At 45.4% G+C, this 25,566-nt stretch overlaps 1 protein-coding gene across 5 annotated transcripts in view; it reads left to right on the top strand.

Moving 5' to 3' along the window:
- LOC119564303 (gametocyte-specific factor 1) overlaps positions 1-24,249 on the top strand; it is a 26,097-nt gene extending 1,848 nt beyond the window's left edge. For 4 of the 5 annotated variants that reach the window (XM_043532858.1, XM_043532859.1, XM_043532857.1 and 1 more), the window contains 6 exons: positions 3,032-3,132; positions 6,299-6,425; positions 7,802-7,888; positions 8,349-8,412; positions 12,855-12,949; positions 19,872-24,249. In XM_043532858.1, coding sequence (XP_043388793.1) covers positions 3,032-3,132; positions 6,299-6,425; positions 7,802-7,888; positions 8,349-8,412; positions 12,855-12,949; positions 19,872-19,885 — 488 coding nt within the window. In that variant the 3' untranslated portion in view covers positions 19,886-24,249. The remainder of the gene's footprint in view (positions 1-3,031; positions 3,133-6,298; positions 6,426-7,801; positions 7,889-8,348; positions 8,413-12,854; positions 12,950-19,871) is intronic. The other variant, XM_043532860.1, reaches the window with a different exon arrangement.
- Positions 24,250-25,566: the final 1,317 nt, after the last annotated feature.

The following is a 25,566-nucleotide window of genomic DNA, read 5'->3' as shown; positions in this document are numbered from 1 at the left end:
AAACATAGAGAATCCCTCTAGGCAAAACCTTAAGTTACAAAAAAGACACACAGACAGGAATAGTCATTCTATTCAGCACAGTTCCTTTCTCAGCCATTTAAAGAAATCATAATCTAACACATACCTAGCTAGATTACTTACTAAAAGTTCTAAGACTCCGTTGCTGTTCTATCCCCGGCAAAAGCAGCATACAGACAGACACAGACCCTTTGTTTCTCTCCCTCCTCCCAGCTTTTGAAAGTATCTTGTCTCCTCATTGGTCATTTTGGTCAGGTGCCAGCGAGGTTCCCTTTAGCTTCTTAACCCTTTACAGGTGAGAGGATTTTTCCTCTGGCCAGGACGGATTTTAAAGGGGTTTACCCTTCCCTTTATATTTATGAAACCAGCCTCCAGCAGTCCACCTACAGTCACATCCAGTTGCCCCCTCCTCCATCTTGTATGCTGTTCCCCAGGCAAACCAGTCACCTGGCCTCCACCTCCCTTTGTTCTCCAATTCCTCCAACTGGCTCTTGCAGAGGATGGGCCCCGGCAATCAGTTGCCAGGATACAACTATTGTCTGGGCCCAGGGAGCTAGTCGGCACTTGCACCTTCCCTCTCGGGGTATCTGCAAAGGTCCCACACCCTTATCCCACCACCTAGATACTTGTGCAACACATAGGGAAAACTGAGGCGCGCACAGTATTCATACAAACACTAGGACATTTTCCACTTCGTCACAAGTAGCCATTTGTCCTAAGTACCTGTGTCAGTCTTTCTCAATGGCCTGTCCCTCAGATCTCCCTGACACTGTTTAGAAAGGCTGCACGCCTTGGATTCACCAAGGGCAAGTCATGCCTGACCAACCTGATTGCCTTCCAAGATGAGATAACTGGTTCTGTGGATATGGGGAAAGCAGTGCATGTGATATATCTTGACTTTAGCAAAACTTTTGATACCATCTCCCACAGTATTGTTGCCAGCAAGTTAAAGTAGTGTGGATTGGATGAATGGACTATAAGGTGGATAGAAAGCTGGCTAGATTGTCGGGCTCAACGGGTAGTGATCAATGGCTCCATGTCTAGTTGGCAGCTGGTATCAAGCAGAGTGCCCCAGGGGATCAGTCCTGGGGCTGGTTTTGTTCAACATCTTTATTAATGGTCTGGATGATGGGATTAATTGCACCCTCAGCAAGTTTGCAGATGACACTAAACTGGGAGGAGAAGTAGATATGCTGGAAGGTAGGGAAGGGTCCAGAGTGACCTAGACAAATTGGAGGATTGGGCCAAAAGAAATCTGATAAGGTTCAACAAGGACAAGTGCAGAGTTCTGCACTTAGGAAGGAAGGAAGGAAATCCCATGCACTGCTACAGTGCAGAAAAGGACCTGAGGATTACAGTGGATGAGAAGCTGGATATGAGTCAGCAGTGTGCCCTTGTTGCCAAGAAGGCCAATGGTATAATGGGCTGTATTAGTAGGAGCATTGCCAGCTGATCGAGGGAAGTGGTTATTCCCCTCCATTTGGCACTGGTGAGGCCACACCTTGAGTGTTGGGTCCAGTTTTGGTCCCCCCACTACAGAAGGGATGTGGACAAATTGGAGGGAGTCCAGCGGAGGGCAACGAAAATTATTAAGGAGCTGGGGCACATGACTTACAAGGAGAGGCTGAGGGAACTGGGGTTATTTAGTCTGCAGAAGTGAAGAGTGAGGGGGAATTTGATAGCAGCCTTTAACTACCTGAAGGGGGGTTCCAAAGAGGATAGAGCAAGGCTGTTTTCAGTGGTGGCAGATGACAGAACAAGAAGCAATGGTCTCAAGTTGCAGTGCGGGAGGTCTAGGTTGGATATTAGGAAACACTATTTCACTAGGAGGGTGGTGAAACACTGGAATGGGTTACCTAGGGAGATGGTGGAAACTCCATCCTTAGAGGTTTTCAAGGCCCGGCTTGACAAAGCCTTGGCTTGGATGATTTAGTTGGTGTTGGTCTTGCTTTGAGCAGGGGTTGGACTAGATGACCTCCTGAGGTCCCTTCCAACCCTGATATTCTGTGATTCTAAGCTGGTCCCTGGTATCAAAAAGGTTGAAAAACACTGATTTATGTAATCAATCTGGCCCATCCCCCTTACTTCCAGCTATCTAGAAAACCTCCCACAGTCCGTTGGCCCATGTTCCTTTCTGTGCATGCCCTCTGTACACTGATACAAACGCGGATAAATAGCATGGAAGGCGTGAGGGGAGACACATTTGTGATGGCAAGAAAGCTGCTGCATGGACACAAACTGAATCCTGAAGAAGAGGTCTATGTATGCTTGAAAGCTTGTGTCTCTCACTATCAGAAGTTGGTCCTCCCCTACCTTGTCCCTTCTGTGTAACTGTTAAGTGATTAAGGTGACTCGTGCCTGTCTCTGGATCATAGTATGGACTAGGAGGGAGCATTTTCAAAAAGTGCCTGTGACTTAGGCCCTCACTATGTTCAGTGAGTGTTGGGCTCTTAAGCACCTGCCAACCTCTGCACTTTACAGGGCCAAGGGCACTGTAGTGCAAATTGCATCCTTCACTCCAGACATGTTTATTTGAGTTTGATTTTTTTCTTAATCCAGCAGAGATGGCCTTGGAGTATGAAGGTAAATGCAAAAGGATTTACTTCAGAATGCCGTGCTTCTGCCAATCCTTAGCATGTCACTACTGTACAACTAGCTAATTTGGTAGCTTCAAGGGTTTTTATAGTAATGTTTATTTCTAGCTCACTGTTCTGCATAAGTATAGTCATTAATATGTACTGGCCACTCTACACTACTGATTGCGCTTTCCTCATTTTTAATTGAATATTCCACTCACCCAAAATCCGAAGTGAATTTGGTTGGGTACACACAGTGAGTGCCAACTTAGCAGTTTAGCATTTTTCTCTCGGCTATTAAAAATTGATGGCTTTACCCCGTTAGAGGGCTGCTCCAGTACCTAGTATGCTTCCACTCTTGTTAATTGTGTTGATGATGAACTTAGATCTTGTTTTACAGAATGTTTTCTTTTGTCTTTTTATTCCTTCTCTTCCAGTTGATGCTTTGGATCCAGAGAGGTTAATACAATGTCCCTATGATAAATATCATCAAATCAGGGCCTGTCGGTTTCCCTATCATCTTATAAAGTGCAGGAAGGTAGGATGGGATGTTAAGGTCTCTAGTGCACTTAGGAAATCATATTTTTGTAAATGCTAATGCATGGTGAGCTCAGTATGCTGTGTTGCCTTTTGCTAGAAGGATGCATTCACTTGCTATTAGGCTGGAAGAAGCCGTCTTTATTTCATATTTATATCGCTCATCCATTTACCACTTCGTAAAAGCATCCAGTTCATATTTAGTAATGCCCTTCAGATCAGTGCATTTACCCTGAAGAAAGGCGAAACAGGTTCTTCAGAATACCTAGCTCAGTGATGGGATCCTATTCTCTTCCAACAGTTCACTCATGGGACCAGGGTATTTACTTCCCACTTCAGGCCATGGAGCAAATGCAGCCAGTGTTATATGGATGCCTTCTGGCTGGCCAAAGCAGAAGTGATCTGATGTTGCAGTTAATTCTTTACTTTGCAATCAGAGCAGTAGAGCTGCTAAGCCATCTTTTTTTTATATTGCTAATAACTCTATTCAGTGTACATCTGTCTGAAATTCCCTCTTCTCAGTCTTCTATCCTGGGCGAGAATGCTATATATTTAAGAGGAGAATCTGCTCCTTTCTTTTGTCCTCTCAGTCTAGTATCTTATTTTAAGCTCTCCAGTGCTAGTGTATATTAGTTGTACTGGTATAAGCACACTTATACCGGTATAACTGCATCCACGTGTTAAGATGATGTACTGGTATGATTGTATTGGTTAGGAATCACACCCCTAGCCAACATAGCTATAGTAATATAAAAGCCATGCAGAGCAAGCCTGAGCAGTGGGTTCTTCCTCTTTGTATTCTTGCTCTTTTCTAAGGGTAAAGGCTCTTCATTCAATGGGGGACAGTAGTGCTCTTCTATGTCCACACTAGTTTACCTATCCTGGCAAAATGCTCCCAATATAGATGTGGCCTCAGCTGGAACATTGAGTAACTTCCCTCCTGTTTCAGAAGGGTTAAATTAACTGCGAAGACTTAAGCTCTAGCACAGGCAGAGACTTATCATAGAATATCAGGGTTGGAAGGGACCTCAGGAGGTCATCTAGTCCAACCCCCTGCTCAAAGCAGGACCAATCCCCAACTAAATCATCCCAGCCAGGGCTTTGTCAAGCCTGACCTTAAAAACTTCTAAGGAAGGAGATTCCACCACCTCCCTAGGTAATGCATTCCAGTGCTTCACCACCCTCCTAGTGAAAAAGTTTTTCCTAATATCCAACCTAAACCTCCCCCACTGCAACTTGAGACCATTACTCCTCGTTCTGTCATCTGGTACCACTGAGAACAGTCTAGATCCATCCTCTTTGGAACCCCCTTTCAGGTAGTTGAAAGCAGCTATCAAATCCCCCCCTCCTTCTTCTCTTCCGCAGACTAAACAATCCCTGTTCCCTCAGTTTCTCCTCATAAGTCATGTGTTCCAGTCCCCTAATCATTCTTGTTGCCCTCCGCTGGACGTTTTCCAATTTTTTCACATCCTTCTTGTAGAGTGGGGCCCAAAACTGGACACAGTACTCCAGATGAGGCCTCACCAATGTCGAGTAGAGGGGAACGATCTCGTCCCTAGCTCTGCTGGCAATGCCCCTACTTATACATCCCAAAATGCCATTGGCCTTCTTGGCAACAAGGGCACACTGTTGACTCATATCCAGCTTCTCGTCCACTGTCACCCCTAGGTTCTTTTCTGCAGAATTGTTGCCGAGCCATTCGGTCCCTAGTCAGTAGTGGTGCATGGGATTCTTCCGTCCTAAGTGCAGGACTCTGCACTTGTCCTTGTTGAACCTCATCAGATTTCTTTTGGCACAATCCTCCAACTTGTCTAGGTCCCTCTGTATCCTATCCCTACCCTCCAGTGTATCTACCTCTCCTCCCAGTTTAGTGTCATCTGCAAACTTGCTGAGGGTGCAATCCACGCCATCCTCCAGATCCTTAATGAAGATACTGAACAAAACCAGCCCCATGACCGACCCTTGGGGCACTCCACTTGATACTGGCTGCCAACTAGACATGGAGCCATTGATCGCTACCCGTTGAGCCCCACAATCTAACCAGCTTTCTATCCACCTCATAGTTCATTCATCCAGCCCATACTTCTTTAACTTGCTGGCAAGAATACTGTGGGAGACCATGTCAAAAGCTTTGCTAAAGTCAAGGAATAACACGTGCACTGCTTTCCCTTCATCCACAGAACCAGTTATCTCGTCATAGAAGGCAATTAGATTAGTCAGGCATGACTTGCCCTTGGTGAATCCATGCTGCCTGTTCCTGATCACTTTCCTCTCCTCTAAGTGCTTCAGAATTGATTCCTTGAGGACCTGCTCCATGATTTTTCCAGGGACTGAGGTGAGGCTGACTGGCCTGTAGTTCCCTGGATCCTCCTTCTTTCCTTTTTTAAAGATGGGCACTACATTAGCCTTTTTCCAGTCATCCGGGACCTCCCCCGATCGCCATGAGTTTTCAGAGAGAATGGCCAATGGCTCTGCAGTCGTATCCGCCAACTCCTTTAGCATTCTCAGATGCAGCACATCCAGCCCCATGGACTTGTGCTCGTCCAGCTTTTCTAAATAGTCCCGAACCACTTCTTTCTCCACAGAGGGCTGGTCGCCTCCTCCGCACGCTGTGCTGCCCAGTGCAGTAGTCTGGGAGCTGACCTTGTTCGTGAAGACAGAGGCAAAAAAAGTACATTAACTTTTTCCACATCCTCTGTCACTAGGTTGCCTCCATCATTCACACTTTCCTTGACTTTCTTCTTGTTCTCTAGTTTGTTGCTTACTTAATTTAAAAATAAAGGGGCTGAATTATTTAGGGTTTCAAAGCACTTACTCCCCATGTAGGCTTTTTAGGGCAATTTCATCTGTGCATTGAACCATGCCAGTGATGACACTGCAACAGTTTCACTGTGCTTGTTCTGGGGCTGATCTTCAATCAGATAAATTCAGGGCGTAGTTTAAATGTAAAAATAAACAAACATAGGCTGTATCATAAAGGATGCGTATGCTTTGCTGTTTTTCCACTGCTTTTGTGCTCAGGACCTGAACTAAGTTTGACTTTCCTTGTTTTAATTTTTTCAACCTATTTCTGGATGCAGATTGCACAAACCCTTCACTAGTGATTAGAAAACACAAGGGTTTGGGTGAATTCAATGAGATAGCACATGCTTTTTCTGTTTCTCTAGAACCACCCTGAAATTGCAAAGCAGGTAGCCACATGCCCCTTTAATGCCCGCCATCAGGTTCCCAGAGCTGAGATCAGCCGTCATATATCAAGCTGTGTTGACAAAAGCTGCATTGAGGAAGACATTGGTGAGAAAATATTAGACTCCTTTGGCTCTGTAAACTCACTTTGGGAACTCTTGGGCTAACGGAGTTCTAACGTAACTTTTGCTGTTAATGTTAGATTGTTTTAATGCTCTATTATTCCATAAGCAACCCTTTACCTGTAGTGCTTCATGATCCTGAAGCAGCAGGAGTCCTTGAAGGCTTGAGTTTCATTCATTCTGTGTCCATGCAAATTCTCCTAAGCATCTGAGAGGCAACTGGCTTGCATTACATGTGTTATCTGCCAGAGATTTTAGCATTAAAATGGGAACTGTGCATTATGCCATAAACTGTGTGTGTTGAATGAGATCTAGTTGGGAATCTGGATGGCTTAGAGAGGAAAGATAGTGGCCATGAGAGAGGTGGGTCTCCAGTGCAGATCTGACCTGATAGTGACCAAAAATCTTTATAGCCTGTCTAGTGGCATATGTGAAATAAATTGGTCTCAGTCCAGTTCTTAATGGACAAGTGTCTAGATCATAACAATCCTCCCTTCTGTTACATCCTACTTGACTATCTTAGCAGAAAAGCCATGACTGAGCCAGGGAGGCTGAATAACTTTCCCAACAGGAGTTGGGTTCCTCCAGTTCAGAGTGGGGCAAGTTGGGGAGGGGACTATGGAGAAGCTTCCCTACCACTGCCCATGCTGTCTGCTCTGTGATGAGGAGTTCACTATCCAGGTCTGTCAGCCCAGCACCTAAATCACTTGGTTATGTGGGTCGTGTTCCAGTTCTTCCTCCCACTGATATCTATATGGCTATCACTACACTGGAAAACGTATCTGTTCTCTGGCAAATGTAGAGTTGTACTGAAGATAGCAATGATGTGCATGTTAATGTAGACAGGGCTTAGAGCATGACAGTAGTGAAAAAACCCTGAGAAGATTTTTGTGACATGACAGTAGAAACACACCTGAACCCTCTCCCAATTTGTATGTTGGAGCAGCTGCACCATTGCTGAAAGATGTGTGCAGAATTGTTTAGCTTTAGAAAAGGCCTAAAACAGGCATTGGCAAATGGGGGCCACATCCACCCTGCCAGATCATTTGATTTGGCTTGCCAAACATTCGGTGTTGTAGCAAACCTTTCTGAGTTAGACAATATATAGCCTCTTAAGGTATGGCCCACCAAAGGGTTCTCATGGATTTTGTATCCCTTTGCTACCTTCAAGATGCCCATCCCTGGCCTCAAGAGTTTTGCTCCTAAGACTAGGGGAGTACCTGATCAGCTTCCAGTGTATGCTGCTCCTCTCCAAGGCCTCGAGCTATTCTACAGCTAGGTCAAAAAATGATTAATGTCCCTAAAATAGGATTTTATTTTATCCAAAAAGATTTTCTCACTAAGATTCTTCTTTGCTTTAAGTGAGTCAGTCAAATAACTGCCAGGGAGAGAAGATGAACATTGTCAGCATGTGGCAGCCGCCCCCATGTGACGAAGATTGGGATAGAGGTAAGGAAGTAGGTTGATGACACGGGCTGTCAGCGCCTGCTATTCCCTTCTTCTTGTCCCCAAAGAAGTCACATGGACTAGGAGAGAGAGGTCCCATAGATCCTTCTGCACAGATCATGTGCTGGGACACCCAATTATACTGTCCCTGAACAAATTAAGTTCCCCCGCTTCACAGGCTCTTCCACATGCCTTCTATTCTTTACAAAACTTCTGTTGTTTTCCATATAGTCTGTTGCACCATCTGTGCTTTGATGAAAATGGAAATTGATGATAACCTTTACACTTTATATTTCTCAGTTAAATGTCTGCTTTGCTGTCACTTATGCCAAGCCTTAGAAAATTCTCATTCCGTTTTGTAAACCTAGCAGCGTCTCTGCCATATTTCTTATTTGATGTTGCTATGACGCTTGCAGAAGTTCCTCGGTACTGAGCCACAATGATGTCTGTTTCCTTTTGGCAGATCTACAGGAGCAATCAAATTCTACTTTCGTTTGGGGCACGTTCAGTAGTGGCGTAAACAACAGGTAGCAAAAGGTGTATTTCTTGTGACAGTGCTTTCCATAAATGATGTGCTTTCAAACTACTTTGAACTCTTGCTGCTGTGTTGTTGGGAAGATGCAATTTACTTTATGAATCCTATTTTTGGGGTGATGGTGGGGGCGTTCCCACTGGCATGACTCAACATTCCTGTGCCCCTGGGTCAATGTTTCCTGTCTCCTTTTAGTGGCAGATCCATATGAGAGTATAAGAACATACTGTTGCTACCAGATAATGGTTACTCCTCTAGTTCTACTGTAGTACTATTAGTGCTGATGGTCCTGGGTTCAATCCCCACTGGTTCTATATTTGTTGGGGGGGTTATTAAACACTAAACTGTTACGCTGGGCTTGATAGAAATGCAGACTGATGTCAGCTGTTAAGCAATTTAGGCTTAAACTTCTGACAGCTAATCTAATCTCTCATGACCTGAGTCAGAAATAATCATTTTGTTGTTTGTGTAATCACAATGCGGGATTGGAAAATGAAGCATAATGTGTCTGGTCATTATCTCTGTCTCACCCCTGAACACCCAAATCATTGTACTGTGCCTTACCAGTCTAATCAGAGGTCATCAACATATGAACTTCTACAGCCTGTAACAGTGACATAGAATTGTAGGACTGAAGGGACCTCGAGGTCCTCTAGTCCAGTCCCATGCACTCATGGCAGGACTAAGTATTATCTAGACCAGTGGTTTTCAAACTGCGGATCGTGACCCAGAACTGGGTTGCGGAATGAAGGGCACTGGGTCGCGGCGGCTCTCGTCAGCACTGCTGACCGGGCCGTTAAAAGTCCCATCGGTGGTGCTGCCCAGCTAAGGCAGGCTAGTTCCTAGCTGTTCCGACACTGCACTGTGCCCTGGAAGCGGCCAGCAGCAGGTCCAGCTCCTAGGTGGGGGGTGAGCCCCAGGGCTCCATGCGCTGCCCCCGCCCCGACCACCGGCTCTGCACTCCCATTGGCCAGTTCCCGGCCAGTGAGAGCTGGGTGGGGCAATGCCTGTGGGCGAGAGCCATGCGGAGCTACTTGCACCCCTGCGCCTAGGAGCCAGACATGCTGCTGGCCGCTTCCGGGGTGCAGCGTTGTCCGCGGTGCCAGGAAAGGCAAGAAGCCTGCCTCTGCACCCCAGCTGCACCGCTGACCAGGAGCCTCCCGAGGTAACACCACACCCCTGCCCCAGCTCTGAACCCCCCAAACCCAGAGCCCCCTCCTGCAGCCCCAGCCCAGAGCCCTGACCCCCTCCCACACTCTGAGCCCCTCATTCCTGGCCGCAGCCCACACCCCAGACTCCTCATCCCCAGCTCCTTTGGATCGCGGGCATCAACAATTTTTTTCAACTGGGTCAACAGAAAAAAAGTGTGAAAACCACTGATCTAGACCATCCCTCACAGCTGTCTGTCTAACCTGCTCTTAAAAATCTCCAGTGATGGAGATTCTGCAACCTCCCTAAGCAATTTATTCCAGTGCTCAACCACTTGGACAAAAGGAAAAACTTCCTGTCAAACCTAAACCGCCCTTGCTGAAATTTAAGCCCATTGTTTCTTGTCCTATTCTCAGTGGTTAAAGAGAACAGTTTTTCTCCCTTTTCCTTGTAGCAACCTTTTATCTACTTGAAAACCGTTATGTCCCTCCTCAGTCTTCTCTTCTCCAGGCTAAACAAACCCAATTTTTTTCAATCTTCCCCCATAGGTCACGTTTTCTAGACCTTTAATCAGTTTTGTTGCTCTTCTCTGAACTTCCTTCAATTTGTCCACATCTTTCCTGAAACGTGGCACCAATCATTGGACTCAATACTCCAGATGACATTTAATCAGCATGGACTAGAGCAGAAGAATTACTTCTCGCGTCTTGCTTACAACACTCCTGCTAATGCATCTCAGAATGATGTTGACTCCTATTTAGCTTGTGATCCAGTATGACCCTCAGATCCTTTTCTTCAGTACTCCATCCTAGGCAGTCATTTCCCATTTTGTATGTGTGCAACTGATAGTGGAGTACTCTGAATTTGTTCTTATTGAATTTCATCCTGTGACGAGTTCCCCCAGGGGTGCCACCTGGGACTGGGGTTCCACTGAGCCCACTGACTCACCAGCCTGGGCTCCCTCTCAGCACTGTGCTGCTGTGACAGGCTATAGACTGCTCCTGGACCTACACTCCCAGCAGCATTCACACAGGCAGGGACACACCCAGCTGCAGTTTCATGCAGGCTTTGGACAGCCACTGCATGATCCAGCAATAGAGAGGCTACAGCCAAAATAACCCCCAGTCTGGGACCCCAGAGCTGTACCATCCCGCCCTGATCAAAACCCCAATCAGTATGAATTTATTACCCAGTTCGCCATTCCTTCAATGTGGAGAGGACAATGCATACTTGTGTTAACCAGGCTGAGATTTTTTCCCCAGACGCTTTGGTCACAGGCCTACCAGTTTAGATAAAGCAAAAAAGTTTAACTACAAAAGAGAGATTTTAAGTGATAGAAAACAGACCAAAGCAGATTACCTAGTCAATAAACAGAACTGCAAACTATAAGCCGAAAATACTAGAAAGATTGGATATGAATTAACAAATTCTCACCCTGGCTGATGATACAGTCAGGCTTGCAGATTCTTAAGGGACAAGCTGCATTTGTTTTGCAGCTTGGGATCTCCTACCCTGTTCCAAGACTTTTTCTTTTAGAGCTTCTCTCTGTTGAGTTGTGGGGAAGTGAAGAACAACCAACGATGTCACTCCTTGCCTTATATAGCTTTTTCATATGGCGGGAGCTCTGTTTCAAACTTGGTTCCCAGACCAGTTTGTGGAAAAATTCAGGTACCCCAAATGGAGTCCAGAAGCATGGTCTGGTCACATGCCCTTGCAGAGTCCTAGCAGCCATAACTTACAGACTGGCCTTCCACAGGAAGGCTGAGCTATTCCACAGTCCATTGTCTCTGTTGGTGAGCCATTAGCACTGTTTGGCTTCTTCATTGTTGTACTGAAAGGCTGGCTGTGGGTGTTTTCCAGAGTAAGCCCCTTTGAAATACAGATACCTAGTCAATATTCAGAACTTCAAATACAAAAATGATACATGCATACAAATAGGATAATCATATTCAGCAAATCATAATTTTTCCAATGACACCTTACATGACCAATCTTGTACAAAACATCATAATTATGCCATAATCAATGATCCTAATAATAATACTATGATGACTATGGAGTGTTGCACATCCTATTTACTTCAGACCATTTCTCCAGTTTGTCCAGATCATTTTGAATTTTAATCCTATCCCCCAAAGTACTTGTAACCCCTTGCAGCTTGGTATTGTCTGCAAACTTTATAAATGTGCTCTCTGTGCCATTATCTAAATTGCTGATGAAGATACTGAACAGAAGCGGACCCAGAACTGATCCCTGTGGGACCCCACTCAGTATGCCCTTCCAGCTTGACTGTGAGCCACCTACTCTCTGGGAACGATTTTCCAACCAGTTATTCACCCACCTTGTAGGAGCTCCATCTAGGTTGTATTTCCCTAGTTTGTTTATGAGGAGGTCATGCGAGACCATATCAAAAGCCTTATTAAACTTAAGATACACCACATCTACCATTACCCTCCCCCATCCACAAGGCTTGTTACACTGTCAAAGAGAGCTATTAGGTTGGTTTTGCCACGATTTGTTCTTGACAAATCCATGCTGACTGTTCCTTATCGCCTTATTATTTTCTAGGATTCTGCAATTTGATTGCTTAATTATTTGCTCCATTATCTTCTCGGGTACTGATGTTAAGCTGACTGGTCTGTAATTCCCCAGGTTGTCCTTATTCCCCTTTTTAGAGATTTGGCGCTATATTTGCCCCTTTTCCAGGCCTCTGGAATCTCCTGTCTTCCATGACTTTTCAAAGATAATTGCTTATGGCTCAGATATCTCCTCAGTCAGCACCTTGAATATTTTAGGATGTATTTCATCAGGCCCTGCTGACTTGAAGACATCGAATTTGTCTAAGTAATTTTTAACTTGTTCTTTCCCTATTTTAGCCTCTGATCCTATCTCATTTTCACTGGCATTCACTGTTAGACGTCTGCATGAAGTCTGCATGTATAGAGATGACTAGGGCATGTGTGCTGAGATGCCATTTACAGTTGAGGGCAGTGCAATACTGATAATCAAGCTTTAACTCTGGTTTTTCTTGCTGTCTTTGGCTTATTTCTTTCTTGTCTGGATGACTGATTCTGGGGATTTTAGTCAAAGTAGATGGCATCAACATGTTGTACGCTTTTCTCTAGCCTTTGTGAGGAGAAGTAACTCTTCTGATTGCATGAAGGTTTGTTTAAATTAACATACTCTGTTGTCTTCAGTTTTAGAAAGATACTTGAATATTTATAGTAAAAGGTACTTGGCTAAAAGAAGTACACATGTGTAGGATAATTCATATTTGATCTCTTTCAGCCCTGGGTCCAGCGTAGTAATGGAACAAAAGAATAACCTAATGTCAGGCATGAGAGCACCCAAGTCCTTGCCATATAGCCTATCCTGGAAAAGCAGTAAGTACAATGACTGGTGGTCTCCTCATGCTGTAAGCTGGGACCTACATGTTAGCTCAAAGTGGAACGGGATAACTTTTCTCTGTATTTTTATTCCGTGTGTCAGCATTCTCCTCCATAAACTGAAATGCTTTTATTACCACCATCAGCAAGTGGAGATGGAGAGCTCTGTAACACAATCCTCCCTAGAAGCAGCTGCATTTCTGTAGTGGATGGAGTGTCTTCTGTATCCAGCTTTTATTTTGCTGTAGGTGGCATTGTGTCAAAGGTTGTCAGGCTCCATGTATTGCCCCCATTACTGTAGCATCTGACATTTAAATTATTCACCGCTATTGGAAAGGAGTACTTGTGGCACCTTAGAGACTAACCAATTTATTTGAGCATAAGCTTTCGTGAGCTACAGCTCACTTCATCGGATGCATACTGTGGAAAGTGTAGAAGATCTTTTTATATACACAAAGCATGAAAAAATACCTTCCCCCACCCCACTCTCCTGCTGGTAATAGCTTATCTAAAGTGATCACTCTCCTTACAATGTGTATGATAATCAAGTTGATCAAGCTATTACCAGCAGGAGAGTGGGGTGGGGGGAGGTATTTTTTCATGCTTTGTGTGTATAAAAAGATCTTCTACACTTTCCACAGTATGCATCCGATGAAGTGAGCTGTAGCTCACGAAAGCTTATGCTCAAATAAATTGGTTAGTCTCTAAGGTGCCACAAGTACTCCTTTTCTTTTTGCGAATACAGACTAACACGGCTGTTACTCTGAAACCTGTCACCGCTATTGGTTGAACAAAAGTCGAGGCTTACAAACAGGTCTGAGTTTGGCACAGTGGAGCTCAACACAGTTGTAGCTCTTCGGGTATAGCTGCTACTGAAGTCAGTGGAATCATAGAATCATAGAATATCAGGGTTGGAAGGGACCTCAGGAGGTCATCTAGTCCAACCCCCTGCTCAAAGCAGGACCAATCCCCAATTAAATCATCCCAGCCAAGGCTTTGTCAAGCCTGACCTTAAAAACTTCTAAGGAAGGAGATTCTACCACCTCCCTAGGTAACGCATTCCAGTGTTTCACCACCCTCCTAGTGAAATTTTTTTTCCTAATATCCAACCTAAACCTCCCCCACTGCAACTTGAGACCATTACTCCTTATCCTGTCCTCTTCTACCACTGAGAATAGTCTAGAACCATCCTCTCTGGAACCACTTCTCAGGTAGTTGAAAGCAGCTATCAAATCCCCCCTCATTCTTCACTTCTGCAGACTAAACAATCCCAGTTCCCTCAGCCTCTCCTCATAAGTCATGTGTTCCAGTCCCCTAATCATTCTTGTTGCCCTCCGCTGGATGTTTTCCAATTTTTTCACATCCTTCTTGTAGTGTGGGGCCCAAAACTGGACACAGTACTCCAGATGAGGCCTCACCAATGTCGAATAGAGGGGGACGATCACGTCCCTCGATCTCCTCGCTATGCCCCTACTTATACATCCCAAAATGCCATTGGCCTTCTTGGCAACAAGGGCACACTGCTGACTCATATCCAGCTTCTCGTCCACTGTCACCCCTAGGTCCTTTTCCGCAGAACTGCTGCCTAGCCATTCGGTTCCTAGTCTGTAGCGGTGCATTGGGTTCTTCCGCCCTAAGTGCAGGACCCTGCACTTATCCTTATTGAACCTCATCAGATTTCTTTTGGCCCAATCCTCCAATTTGTCTAGGTCCCTCTGTATCCTATCCCTGCCCTCCAGCGTATCTACCACTCCTCCTAGTTTAGTATCATCCACAAATTTGCTGAGAGTGCAATCCACACCATCCTCCAGATCATTTATGAAGATATTGAACAAAACCGGCCCCAGGACCGACCCCTGGGGCACTCCACTTGACACCAGCTGCCAACTAGACATGGAGCCATTGATCACTACCCGTTGAGCCCGACAATCTAGCCAACTTTCTACCCACCTTATAGTGCATTCATCCAGCCCATACTTCTTTAACTTGCTGACAAGAATGGAAGCTGTACACGTGTGTAGCAGCTGTAGCATTTGGTTTGGTTTTGCAAAACTTGATTGAAATCTCAGAGCTAGGGTGCGTCTATGCAGGAAAACCTACCAGTATTACTTCCAAGGGGATGTAATCTAAACTAAAAAGGCCATTGTTTGGAATAAGTGTTCACGTAGGAAGGCACCCACATAGTGGTGTAGTAATGTGTATTCCTGAGGGAATTCTGCACTAAAAAATTAAACATTCTGCACACAATATTTTAAAATTCTGTATATTTTATTTGTCAAAATAATAATATAATCACACCAGTTTCAATTATTTTGGTATCTTATTTCAAAATACCTGTCAGCCAGTATGTCTGTAACAATACAGACAGCAAAAAAGATTCCCCCAGGAGTAGAGAGTCAAAGAAACTCCTACAACAACCCAGTTCCTGTTTCTCTGTTATGCTTTTGTTGGGCACCTGTCTGAGTGTGTCACACACATCAGCTGGGCCCATCTTGGGAGAAATCTCTGTCCCTCCAGTCTTAGACATCCACACCCCCTACCCTCCCAGAGTCCAGCTGTGGGGCACCCCCTTAGTCCCCCAGACACCTGCACCCCCTACTACCCAGAACCCAGGGATCCAGAGGGAGAATCTGGACCTGATGCTGGGTCCCAGGCTTGTACAGAGTTTCCTGCATGCCACTTCCTTCCTTCAGGACATGCTGGGAACTGCACCTGCATGGAAAAGTCCAGCTCCCCCTCCCCCTGGCAGTGTCATGTATTTGCAAGCTGGAGAGCCAGGCTCTGCTAGGTCCCGCATCTGCTACTGACAGCCAGCAGCTTTGCAGCACTAATTCTGCTCTGGGGGGAGGAGGGGGAAATGAAATTATGTGCAAATTCTGCACTGTGTTGTGGCACAAAATTCCCCCTGGAGTAAATGTTGGTAATTTCCCCTATATACAAGCCTGGGTCTGTTCCCAATGGTGTCTATGGATGAGTCTATTGTAGTTGTTGGGGAGTGTGGGCTCAAGACTTGGCATTTTTCTCAGTCATCTGAGTCCATCCCTGATGAGCTGAAATGGCTGTTATCCCTCCCAAAGTCAGATCCTGAGCTTCAGCTCCATGCCTTACTCTGAATGCCCTGTCTCAGCCCTTTGCTGCATGGCTGCCGTGCTTTCCTGTCCACCACATGTCCTGCTAGTGGAGGGGACGAGGATCTCCGAACCGCAGATGTCAGGCTGTGGGGACTGGAAACGGCTCAGAAAAGAGAAGCAAAAATTACCCAGGGTCTGGAATGGCTTCCATACAAGGAGAGACTAAAGAGATGACTAAGCGGGATGTGATAGAGGCCTATAAAATCATGATTGTTGTAGAAAAAGTGAATAGAGAAGCATTATTTACCATTTCACACAATACAAAAACCAGGGGGTCACCTGATCAAATGAATAGGCAGTAGGTTTAATACAAACAAAAGGAAGTGCTTTTTCACACCGTGCACAACTAACCTGTGGAACTCATTGACATGGGATGTTGTGGTGACCAAAAGTATAACTGGGCTTAAGCAAGAATTGGATAAGTTCATGGAGGATAGCTCCATCAATAGCTATTAGCCAAGATGATAAGGGATGTTACCCCATGCTTTAGGTGACTCTAAATCTGTAACTGCTAGAAGCTGGGAGTGGAAGAGAGGGGTGGATCACTCCATAATTGCTCTGTTGTGTTTACTCCCCTTGAAGCTCTGGTAGGGGCCACTGTTGGAGACAGGATACTGAGCAAGATGGAATATGATCTGACCCAGTATTGCAGCTCTTATGAGCTCTTGCCACATATGACTCTTCACAAGGTTTTGTTCTTTAAAAACTGATTCAGTTGCCCAGTGTCCCAAGAGCCCAATTCCCAAAGCATTGAGTTCAGGGTAACTATTATTAAACAGCCTGGTGGTATTCCATGCCATTTGGATCTTAGGGAGGGAGTTTCATGTACTTACGCTATACTTAATTGAAAATCTTTTACCCTTTAAACAGCAACAAGCATTAACTGGAAGGAGGTGTGACCCATTGAGCGTTTTTCTTGGTCCCCTTGTCAAACTGTAGCCGTGACGGACTGGCCATAAAGCTGTCCTGTTCCGGGGATGCCTGTGGCTTGAAAGAAAGCAAGATTTTGCAAGAGAATTCCTTTGAAGTAGCCATTAGTTTAAACATTAGGGAGGATTATGGTCTTTTACTTCTGAGTATATGACAGAGTTTCTGTGATCTGAGCATCTGTTCCCAGTGTGAGCCCCACTTGCTACAGAGACTGTCTCCTTGATCTTGGGCAAGTTACTTAAGCTCCCCGTGCCTCAGTTTCCCCATCTACAGAATGGAGGGATAGTAATACATACCCTGCAAGTTAAGTATTACTAGTTAGCTGAGAAGATAAACATGCAACTTATAAAGCATCCTCAGATGAAAGGTGATGGAGAAGCACAAAATAGCATTATTACGGTTTACACTTTGGGTAGGAATTTGCCAGTTTAAAAAAAAAAGGCTTCCACTTTTGCAGGAGATCCCCATTGAAATACACACATTACTTGACGCCTGCTGTAAATTGCCAGGCGAAAGCGTGAATGAACTGAGAATGCAGCATCATGGACACAGTTATTTGCAGTACAAAACACACTCCACATAAATGGGGGCTTGGTGTGAAGCTTATTTCTGTAGTTTATTTTTATCACTGTATTTTGAGCTAGTAGGTCAGGATTCATGTAACTGTAACTCTGAGGTGCTGAGTGATGAATACGTTTCAAAAGCATAACGTCTAATAGTCTGGTTGTAATCTGATTTAAGAAAAATCTTAAAATTGTAATACACTATGCTAATCGACTCCTTCTTTGCACCAAGCAGGGTATTTTTTTTTTTACCCTTTAAGTGCAGTTCTCCTGTCAAAAGCAGCCTTACATAAAACACATGGGCGGGGGAACAAGAGAGAGATGATTAATTCCCAAGTTTTCCTCAGGTGTTAGGCCAGAAAATTCATGATGATATTATTTATATTGTTGTTACAACCAGGATCTCATGGTGCTAAGGGCTGTACAAACAGAGAACAAAAAGACAGTCCCTTCCCCAAAGAGCTTAGAATCCAAGTAAGAATCTGAAAGTCACGCTGGCTTGTGCATTGCCAAGAATTAGAGATTCTGCAGCTGGAACTCAGTTTGACTAATCTGGCTATACGCAAGCCAGCTCTCCCTCTCAGCTTTGCTGGCTTTGCAGTGCTAGCAGAAGTAGTTTGGTCAGTAAAGTAAGCAGAAAGATAACAAACAAATGCACATAAGTGGCAGGTCAGAGTAAAGGGAACTGTCTAATATCCTCGCTTTTCAAGCCAGAACTAAACTTGAAAAATGTTCCAGTACTTAGAGCAGCAGGGAAGCTTGCATTGTGCCTTGAAAACACCTCTTTTGGACTCCTTTTTAAGCAGACCTGTTAGGTACAACCAGATGCTTAATCACCTCCCATGATTAAAAAGCCAGGCAGCCCAGGATATTGTACCAATTTCACAATAAAATCTGCTGGGTGCATGTGTCTAGGGAGTACAGGGTGTGTTGTCGGCAGCCCTCTGCTTTTTTTTTTATGCTGAGGTGCATGGATGGGAAATTGGTACTTGAAAAATGACTGCTCATCAGCTTTTGCTACGGTCATCACTATGGGCTGGCTGGCTGTGGTATGGAATAGTCGACCATTTCCAGATGCTGGACTGTAGGTGTCCTGATTTCAGGTGGAGAGTCCACATGTATCATTGGACAGGTACTGGAACATTTCACAGACAAAACCTGCAATCAGTCTTGTCACTGTATGGGCAGGCCACCTTGGGATTGTGTGCACCTGTATCTGATTAGATTTTCTAGTACATTAATCTTGTGAGATGAGGTTTTCTAAGGAGGATACTTGGGTGAAAGGGGGAATGGCTTGGCTCAGTGCCTGAAGGTCACAGCATTGATAAACACACACTGGAGATGAGTTCAGATGTGTCTGTGTACATTTGGATTGGTTGAGAGTGAGCTAAAGCAGAAGGACTTACTCCAAGTGTGTGGTAACGACCCTTAACGTGCCCAAATAGAGCAGCTGGTCATATAAAGCTTTAGCCAGCTTTCTAGCCAAGGTGTGGTGAGGATCCAGTCTAGCAGGGCTTCCTGGAGACCTACAGAACGTACCTGTGCTTCATATTTGATCTTTCTTAATGAATCATTGCACTATGGGCTGATGCATGGCATCAGCCTTATTCTGCTGGGTCGGCTCCCAAAGACACAGCAGTAAGGACGGTTGCTTGGTTTTCATTCCACTGAAGGTGTTGGAGCTCCAGCCAGACAGGCTGGGTCTATTTTTGGGAAGGAACTAATGCTGAGCTCTGGGCTCAGGTTGGGCCCTAGTCCTGATCTTGCATGAGCACAGCCAAAGGGGCAGGAATAAGAGCATCACCACCATACATTGGGACTCTATATAGAGCAGTGAGACATCTGCTTCCCCCAGTTAAGGAGCTTTTCCTGCATGTTGCTTGTAAACAGAGAACAGTTTGTCTAATAAACTCCCCCCTTCTCTGTGTATATGAAAGGGCCCCTAAGCCCTTCTCCAGGCCTCCAGTCCCATCCCCTACTCCCTGGTACGCTGACCAAGGAGCAGAACGCTAGCTCCCTGTGCTAGTACAGGTGTTGCTGGTGCTCTGGTGGTGGCAGCATGAGGAGTGCTGCGTCGTGCTTTGGGGAGACCGCAAACTGCCTGGCTGGGAGCACCAGTGTGGAAGAACAGTCCAAGTGTCTGAGTTCCAACACAGTGATTGACTTTGGTGAGGGGGTAGCTTGTGGACCTAGACTGAGTCCAAAGCAGCTTGTCTGTTGCTTACAACTGGGGGATGATGTTGGAGCTGCTATTGTTGACTATCTAAAATGTCTTGCTTTTTCATCTAATTGCAGGAGCCGGTAACTGAAGACCAGAGAAGAGGCTGCTATTGAGTGCTCATCATCTGTTTCCTTTAGAAATGTGAGGTGCTGGTTAGGAGACTCAGACTTATAAATTCCCTCTGTGTTGGCTAAGCACTCGCAGCCCTAACCTTCCTGCAGAACTGTCCTTCGCATATCGGCTGCTGTCCCGAAATTATCCCGACCAAGGTAATTAGACAGAATGCTGTTAACCCTTGATATCCGAGATCAAACCCTCAAAAACTAACTCCACACACGCTGATGCCAAGGAGCTAGCAGAGTTCAAACTGTCTGGATCAGCATGCTCTACAAGTTACCTCCTGTAGGGTGTTTGTGTAAATCATTGCTCAAGCCCTGCATGTCTTTGGATTTAAATGTGTTGCAGCTGTTTACCACTGCATGGTGCTGATGGTACGTCCCTCTCATAGGGATTGCTGTGCCAGGTCAGACCATTGGTCCATGTGAGCCCACACTGGGGGTAAGCTCTCGGTGGTACATCTCTCCCCGATGGGGAGTTAGGCACCTGAATGTTTGGTTCCCTCTGTTTCCCTCCAGAGACCTTGAATGTGTTTGTGTGTCCCAGGGTCAGATCAGCTGCAGCTCTAAGGCCTGCCTGTTATGCGCACCCACCTAGATGTGAAAAAGGAGCTGCCATTCAGACTGTAGATGGTGTATGGGGGAGTCAAAGCAAAAAGTCTTTAAAACAAAATATTCTCATTGCTGTTTAGATTAGGCCTAAAAGTTCATCTGTAAGGGAGCTGGGATGGGGGATTCTGCTGAAAAGTGGCTGCCTTATGAATAAAACAGTTGCACTGTGCCCTCCCACCATGGCAGCCCTAACACCACACTTCACATATGTGATGCCCAGTGCATGCTGCTGCTTGAGCACCTCTGGCCTGGTGCCCCTCTCTAGTCTCGCTCAGACTCTCTTGGGCTGTGGGGACTTGCAAATGATTTTTGTACTCCGTCACAGGGAGTGCCATTTAGTTCTGAGCAGGGCATGTGTGGGTGTCCTTGTGCTTCATGGAGAAGGTGAGGGAACGTTAATTGTTGTAAGGACAGGGCTGGGGTGGCAGGAACATTACGCATCCTGGAACATCCCCCCAGTCTAACACCTGGTGTCACGTGATCTGGATAACATTAAAGCGTGAGAATATCCAGCCAGATGCTGGTCTGTAGCTCTGTCCCATCTGTGTCTGTCCAGCAGAGCAAAGGGAACAGAGGGCAGCCAGGAATTTCCCTGACATCAAGCTGGCATAACGAGTTTCATGCTACCTGGTCCCTTCTCCTGGGGCAGAGAAGTGCTGGAGTGGGCCTCCCTAAAGCATCATACACTCCAGCCATTCTTGGCCCAAAGAGCAGTCTCGGGAGAACTGTGGTAGTCAGCATAGTTTCAAGTAGTCCTTAGCCTGCATTAATTACACTAGAAGATATTTCTATCCCTGGCTGGCTCCAGCATCTGCATGTCAACCAGACATAGGATCTGGCCATCACATTCTAGTCAAACCTGTCTTGTCCTGTTCCCCTCCACCGCACAAAAGAGGAGATTTGATATTCTGAGTAAAGAGCAAAGGCCCCTCCTTGCTCTTAGCCTAGCATCACTGCTTGATCCTGTACAGGAAGAATAATCCTGCGCTTGACATCCGCTTGTCACCGTGGAAACAACTATAGGGCTGGCCCTTTGAGGGAGTGAAGTGTGTTGGTCAGAAGGCAAGTGTAGCAAAATCCGCTTTTGCCACCCTGCCATTCTGACAAGAAATAAATATGTGCTCTGGTTAGTGAGCTCTTCATACACCCATTGTTGCATCCACGAGATACTCTCTTGGGAGGGATTTCACTGTTCCACTCCTGGCATTGTGGTTTAGTAGGTCCCACTTGCAAACCCAATGAGAGAAATGTCTAAAAAGTTGTGATAACGGGTAAGTAGCACCTTCCCCTCCATTAGCAGCAGCTCTGTTATAAAACTTGTTGCGTAGTTTTTTTAAGTCTTTGCAACTTGAACATATTTCTCTTCAGGGCAGAGTTAAGTAGTCAACTTCTTAGCAGCAAAGCAAACTATACATCTTTAGTTTGGCCATTAAAACTAGTCTGTGAAGATCCCAGTGTATGCAGAATAACTCTCCCTAACAATTGTACGTAGTGGCAGCATGTCACTAACCTCCGCACTCCAGATTGGCACAGTCTGTAGCGCCTCCATAGAATACACTCTGCGTGTCCTGTTAGGTCAGCATGTTCACCTCCAGAGGACAGATGTCATGGGACTTCTTTTAGGCTAGCTATTCTGATGCATTGCCTCAAAGATTTGTGGAGGCAGGAAGGTGCACAGACCTCAGACACTGAGCGTGCCCATCAGCACCAGGGCAGGAATTGAAACAGCGTTGCGTGGAGCTACCTCTGGGATTTCCCAAAGGGCTTGGTGTTGGCCTTCAAGCTTGTCTACAGTGGGGAAAGTTATTGAAATAGCTGTTCCAGATTAACTCCCTGTGTGGACATTTACTGCTGAATAAGAGTATCGTTTTCTAATTTAGTTTAAAACTTAATCCACCTCCAAAGTGGATTAAGCTAAATGAGAAAAAGGCACTCGTATTCTAGAACAGTATGTCTGCATGGGGCCTGAGACAGATGTCGCTATTCTGGGAGACTTCCGTGTGTAGAGACCCTGACTGCTCCTGGTGACGCTAGTGGAAGGCGCTGGCTTCAGTGGAGCAGTTAGGCCAAAGCTGCATGTATCTCAAACCCCCACTCTCCAGTATTAAAGGGCAAGAAAATTCTCAGCTGGGTTTAGGGCAGAGTACCCCTTCCCCCACTATGTGATCATGGAAATAATCCCCTGTTGTCAGTCAATGCTGTGTCTTGTCCCAGCCTGTCACCTGCAGCACTCATACTGACAAGCTCTGACCTTACCCTGCCTGCCCCACCTTAGTAGGGCGTTAACAACATGTACATGTGACCTTACAGCTAACTTGTTATCAGAAGCTGGGTTGAGTTTTTATCTAAAAGATCCATGCAATAAATAACCAACATACACACACACACACACACACCCTTTCAAAGCATACCCAAAAGGGGTCTGGCAGTTTGGGGGAGCCTAACTGCAATAGAAGCAAGCTGTTTATAACCTTTTATCTAGTAGGTTGCAGATAAGGTACTGCAACTGCAAGGGGACATCTTAGAGAAAAGGAGACCTACTCTGATGTCCCCTCTGCTCTGGCAGAGTTAGGCAAAGCGCTCCTGAACTCTGCACTCAGCTGCTCTTGTCTCTTGAGGTTACAACCTCTCTGCTGCTCTAACACCCGCAGGTTTTTCATTTGTGGGTTTGGACTGTGAGGAATCAATCCTATTGATTCTTTTCAACCCTCTCTCCATGTTAGTTATCCTGGGTTAGTTAGGATTAGTTAGGACCCACCAAAGGCACTTGTACCTGAGCTGGAAACCAGGGCTATGCTGTCAGAGACTGCCCAGCACCATCTGCCTTGTGTAGAAATATAGCCCTTTTCCAAAATCGGAGCCAGATCTGGTGTTTGGAGAATGCCTCCTGCAGAGAGAGACGGGGCCCAGTTCCTTGGTGCCCTTGCACTTGTGGTAGCATGTCGCAGCAGCTTCGCGGTGGTGGGAGTGACTGTCTCAAGGCACAGGACAGCAGTGAGCTGGGGCAGAATGTCTGTATGCAGGATAAATCAGTGGTGGTCTTCCTTACAAAAAAGCTTCACCTGACCACCCAGCAACTTGATGCTCCTCCAGGGTTAGAAACAAGGGGAAGTTTGAGAAGCCCGTTGGCAAAAGTTACTCTCTGGTTTCCTTTATTGAAAAAAAAAAAACAAGTGCATTGAGCTAAAGTTTTATTTGTGGAAGTGTTCAGGATGGGCTGAAAACCTACAACTTGCTAGTCTGATTATGGGTACATAGGGCCATTAGCAACAGTGGTACTAGCTAATAGCCATTGGGCCACCATTCCTGCACTGGTTAGGTGCACTTCTGAAAATGGGGTCCCACAACTTGGTAGCAGATTTGCAAGATTACCCAGGAGCTCCCCTGAAGAAGAATGGAGGCTACCAGGAAACCTGGCCAAACGCGCTCAAACCAGCATTGTGGAGGGAGCTGCTTTGGTTGCACTTTAAGTGCTTTTGGGGACACCACTGTGCGTTTGTTTGCGCGTTGCACAGCGCAGTAATGTTACACTGCATAAAGCTAAAACAATGAGCCATGTAGAGAAAAGAGACATAGTTAAGAGTTTAGTTCATTTCTCAGGGGTGAAAATAACCCGAGTTTGAGCTTTTGTTTTGTTTCCCATGTTTTGGAAATGCTGTTCCTAAAAGCTGTCCATGGCTGTAATTTTGTTCGTATTTCAATAAAACCTGCTTTTTGGATTGCTCACACTGCCTTGTCATCTTACACCACTTTAGCAGGCCATTTTATTTCCTTTTCCTTTGTCTTCCGACAAAAATGAAGAGAAAAATAACCTGTTTATAGCATCTCTCTCATCCTATAAGCAGCCCTGTCTGCTCTCAAGAATTCCATCGTCTCAGAATGGTAGATTACATTACCTCCAGCACCGACTGGTGAATTCTAGATTGTCGTGAGATTGGTGTGATTGAGCTGTGGATGCCTTTAACAAGGCGGTGCATTGAAGAATAAATCTGATTTAAGGAGGTAATTGATCCAGTCTAGCAAGAGGAAAATGAGCCCCCAGTAGTGGCAACCTAGAACAGCACAAATAGATTTTAGGCTGTAGGTAACATTTCTAGTGCTTAAATTACTTAAGAGCCTTTGGCCTTGTTGGTGTGGGGAAATATTTTTTGGTTTCAGTGAATGGTTAAAATTCAGACTTTCTAGCTGCTTGGGTCTGGTGCTCGTGGCCATTGAGTTCAGCATCCAAAGGGCCTTGGTTTGGTTATATCAATTGAGGAAGGGGTTTCAGCTAAACCACCCCCAGTAACCCACTCTTCTACTGGAATAAGAGTGCCCCTGCAGGCGGTTACAGCACTGGCATCACTATTCCCAAACAGCTGCATTGACCGGAGTTCCAGTCACGCCCGTCACTCGTTTCTCAGTCTCCAACGCAAACAATATTCGGAAACACAAAATTAAGATTTAAACATAAATTCCATTGTCTCGTAAAACAGCAAGACTCCTCATTTATTCTGTCCCAAAACCAACCCCCCCCCCCCCCAGCCTGAGCTTGAACCAAATGACCAATTCTAGTGACCCTAACGCTGAGTCTGAAGTGCACTAGCTGCTGCAGCTGTCAGTATCTTCCGCAGTTGGTATAATTACGGTAAAGTAACAACATAGACACTGACCTTACATGTCAACAAAATCCCAATCACAATGACTAACCTAATCTTCAGCCTTGGCAGTCTGCAAAACACATCAGTCAGTTTCATGGGATTCCCTTGGTAGCCAAGACCTAAATCCCATTTTCAAAAGTGAATGAGAAACTTGAGTCTAAGCTCAGTGAAAATCAAAGGAGTTCACCATCCTAAGTCAGTTATTGAAAATATGAACCTGTTACCAGTTTAATGTAAACAGAGATTGTTCCTTGAACACTTGGCTGTAATTCTTCACACTTTTCTTTTGGAAGCTATTTCTAAAATCTTTCATGAATGAAAGAAAAAATCCCCATAATTTTGAAGCCTGTGACACACAATTTAAAACAGAAGGACATCATCAGCTAGGGGAAACTGTCAGA

The sequence above is a fragment of the Chelonia mydas genome, chromosome 20, assembly GCF_015237465.2.
Source record: "Chelonia mydas isolate rCheMyd1 chromosome 20, rCheMyd1.pri.v2, whole genome shotgun sequence".
NCBI classification, from domain to species: Eukaryota; Metazoa; Chordata; order Testudines; family Cheloniidae; genus Chelonia; species Chelonia mydas.
Note: the sequence above shows the minus strand (reverse complement) of the source record. Positions and strands in the feature narration are given on the sequence as shown.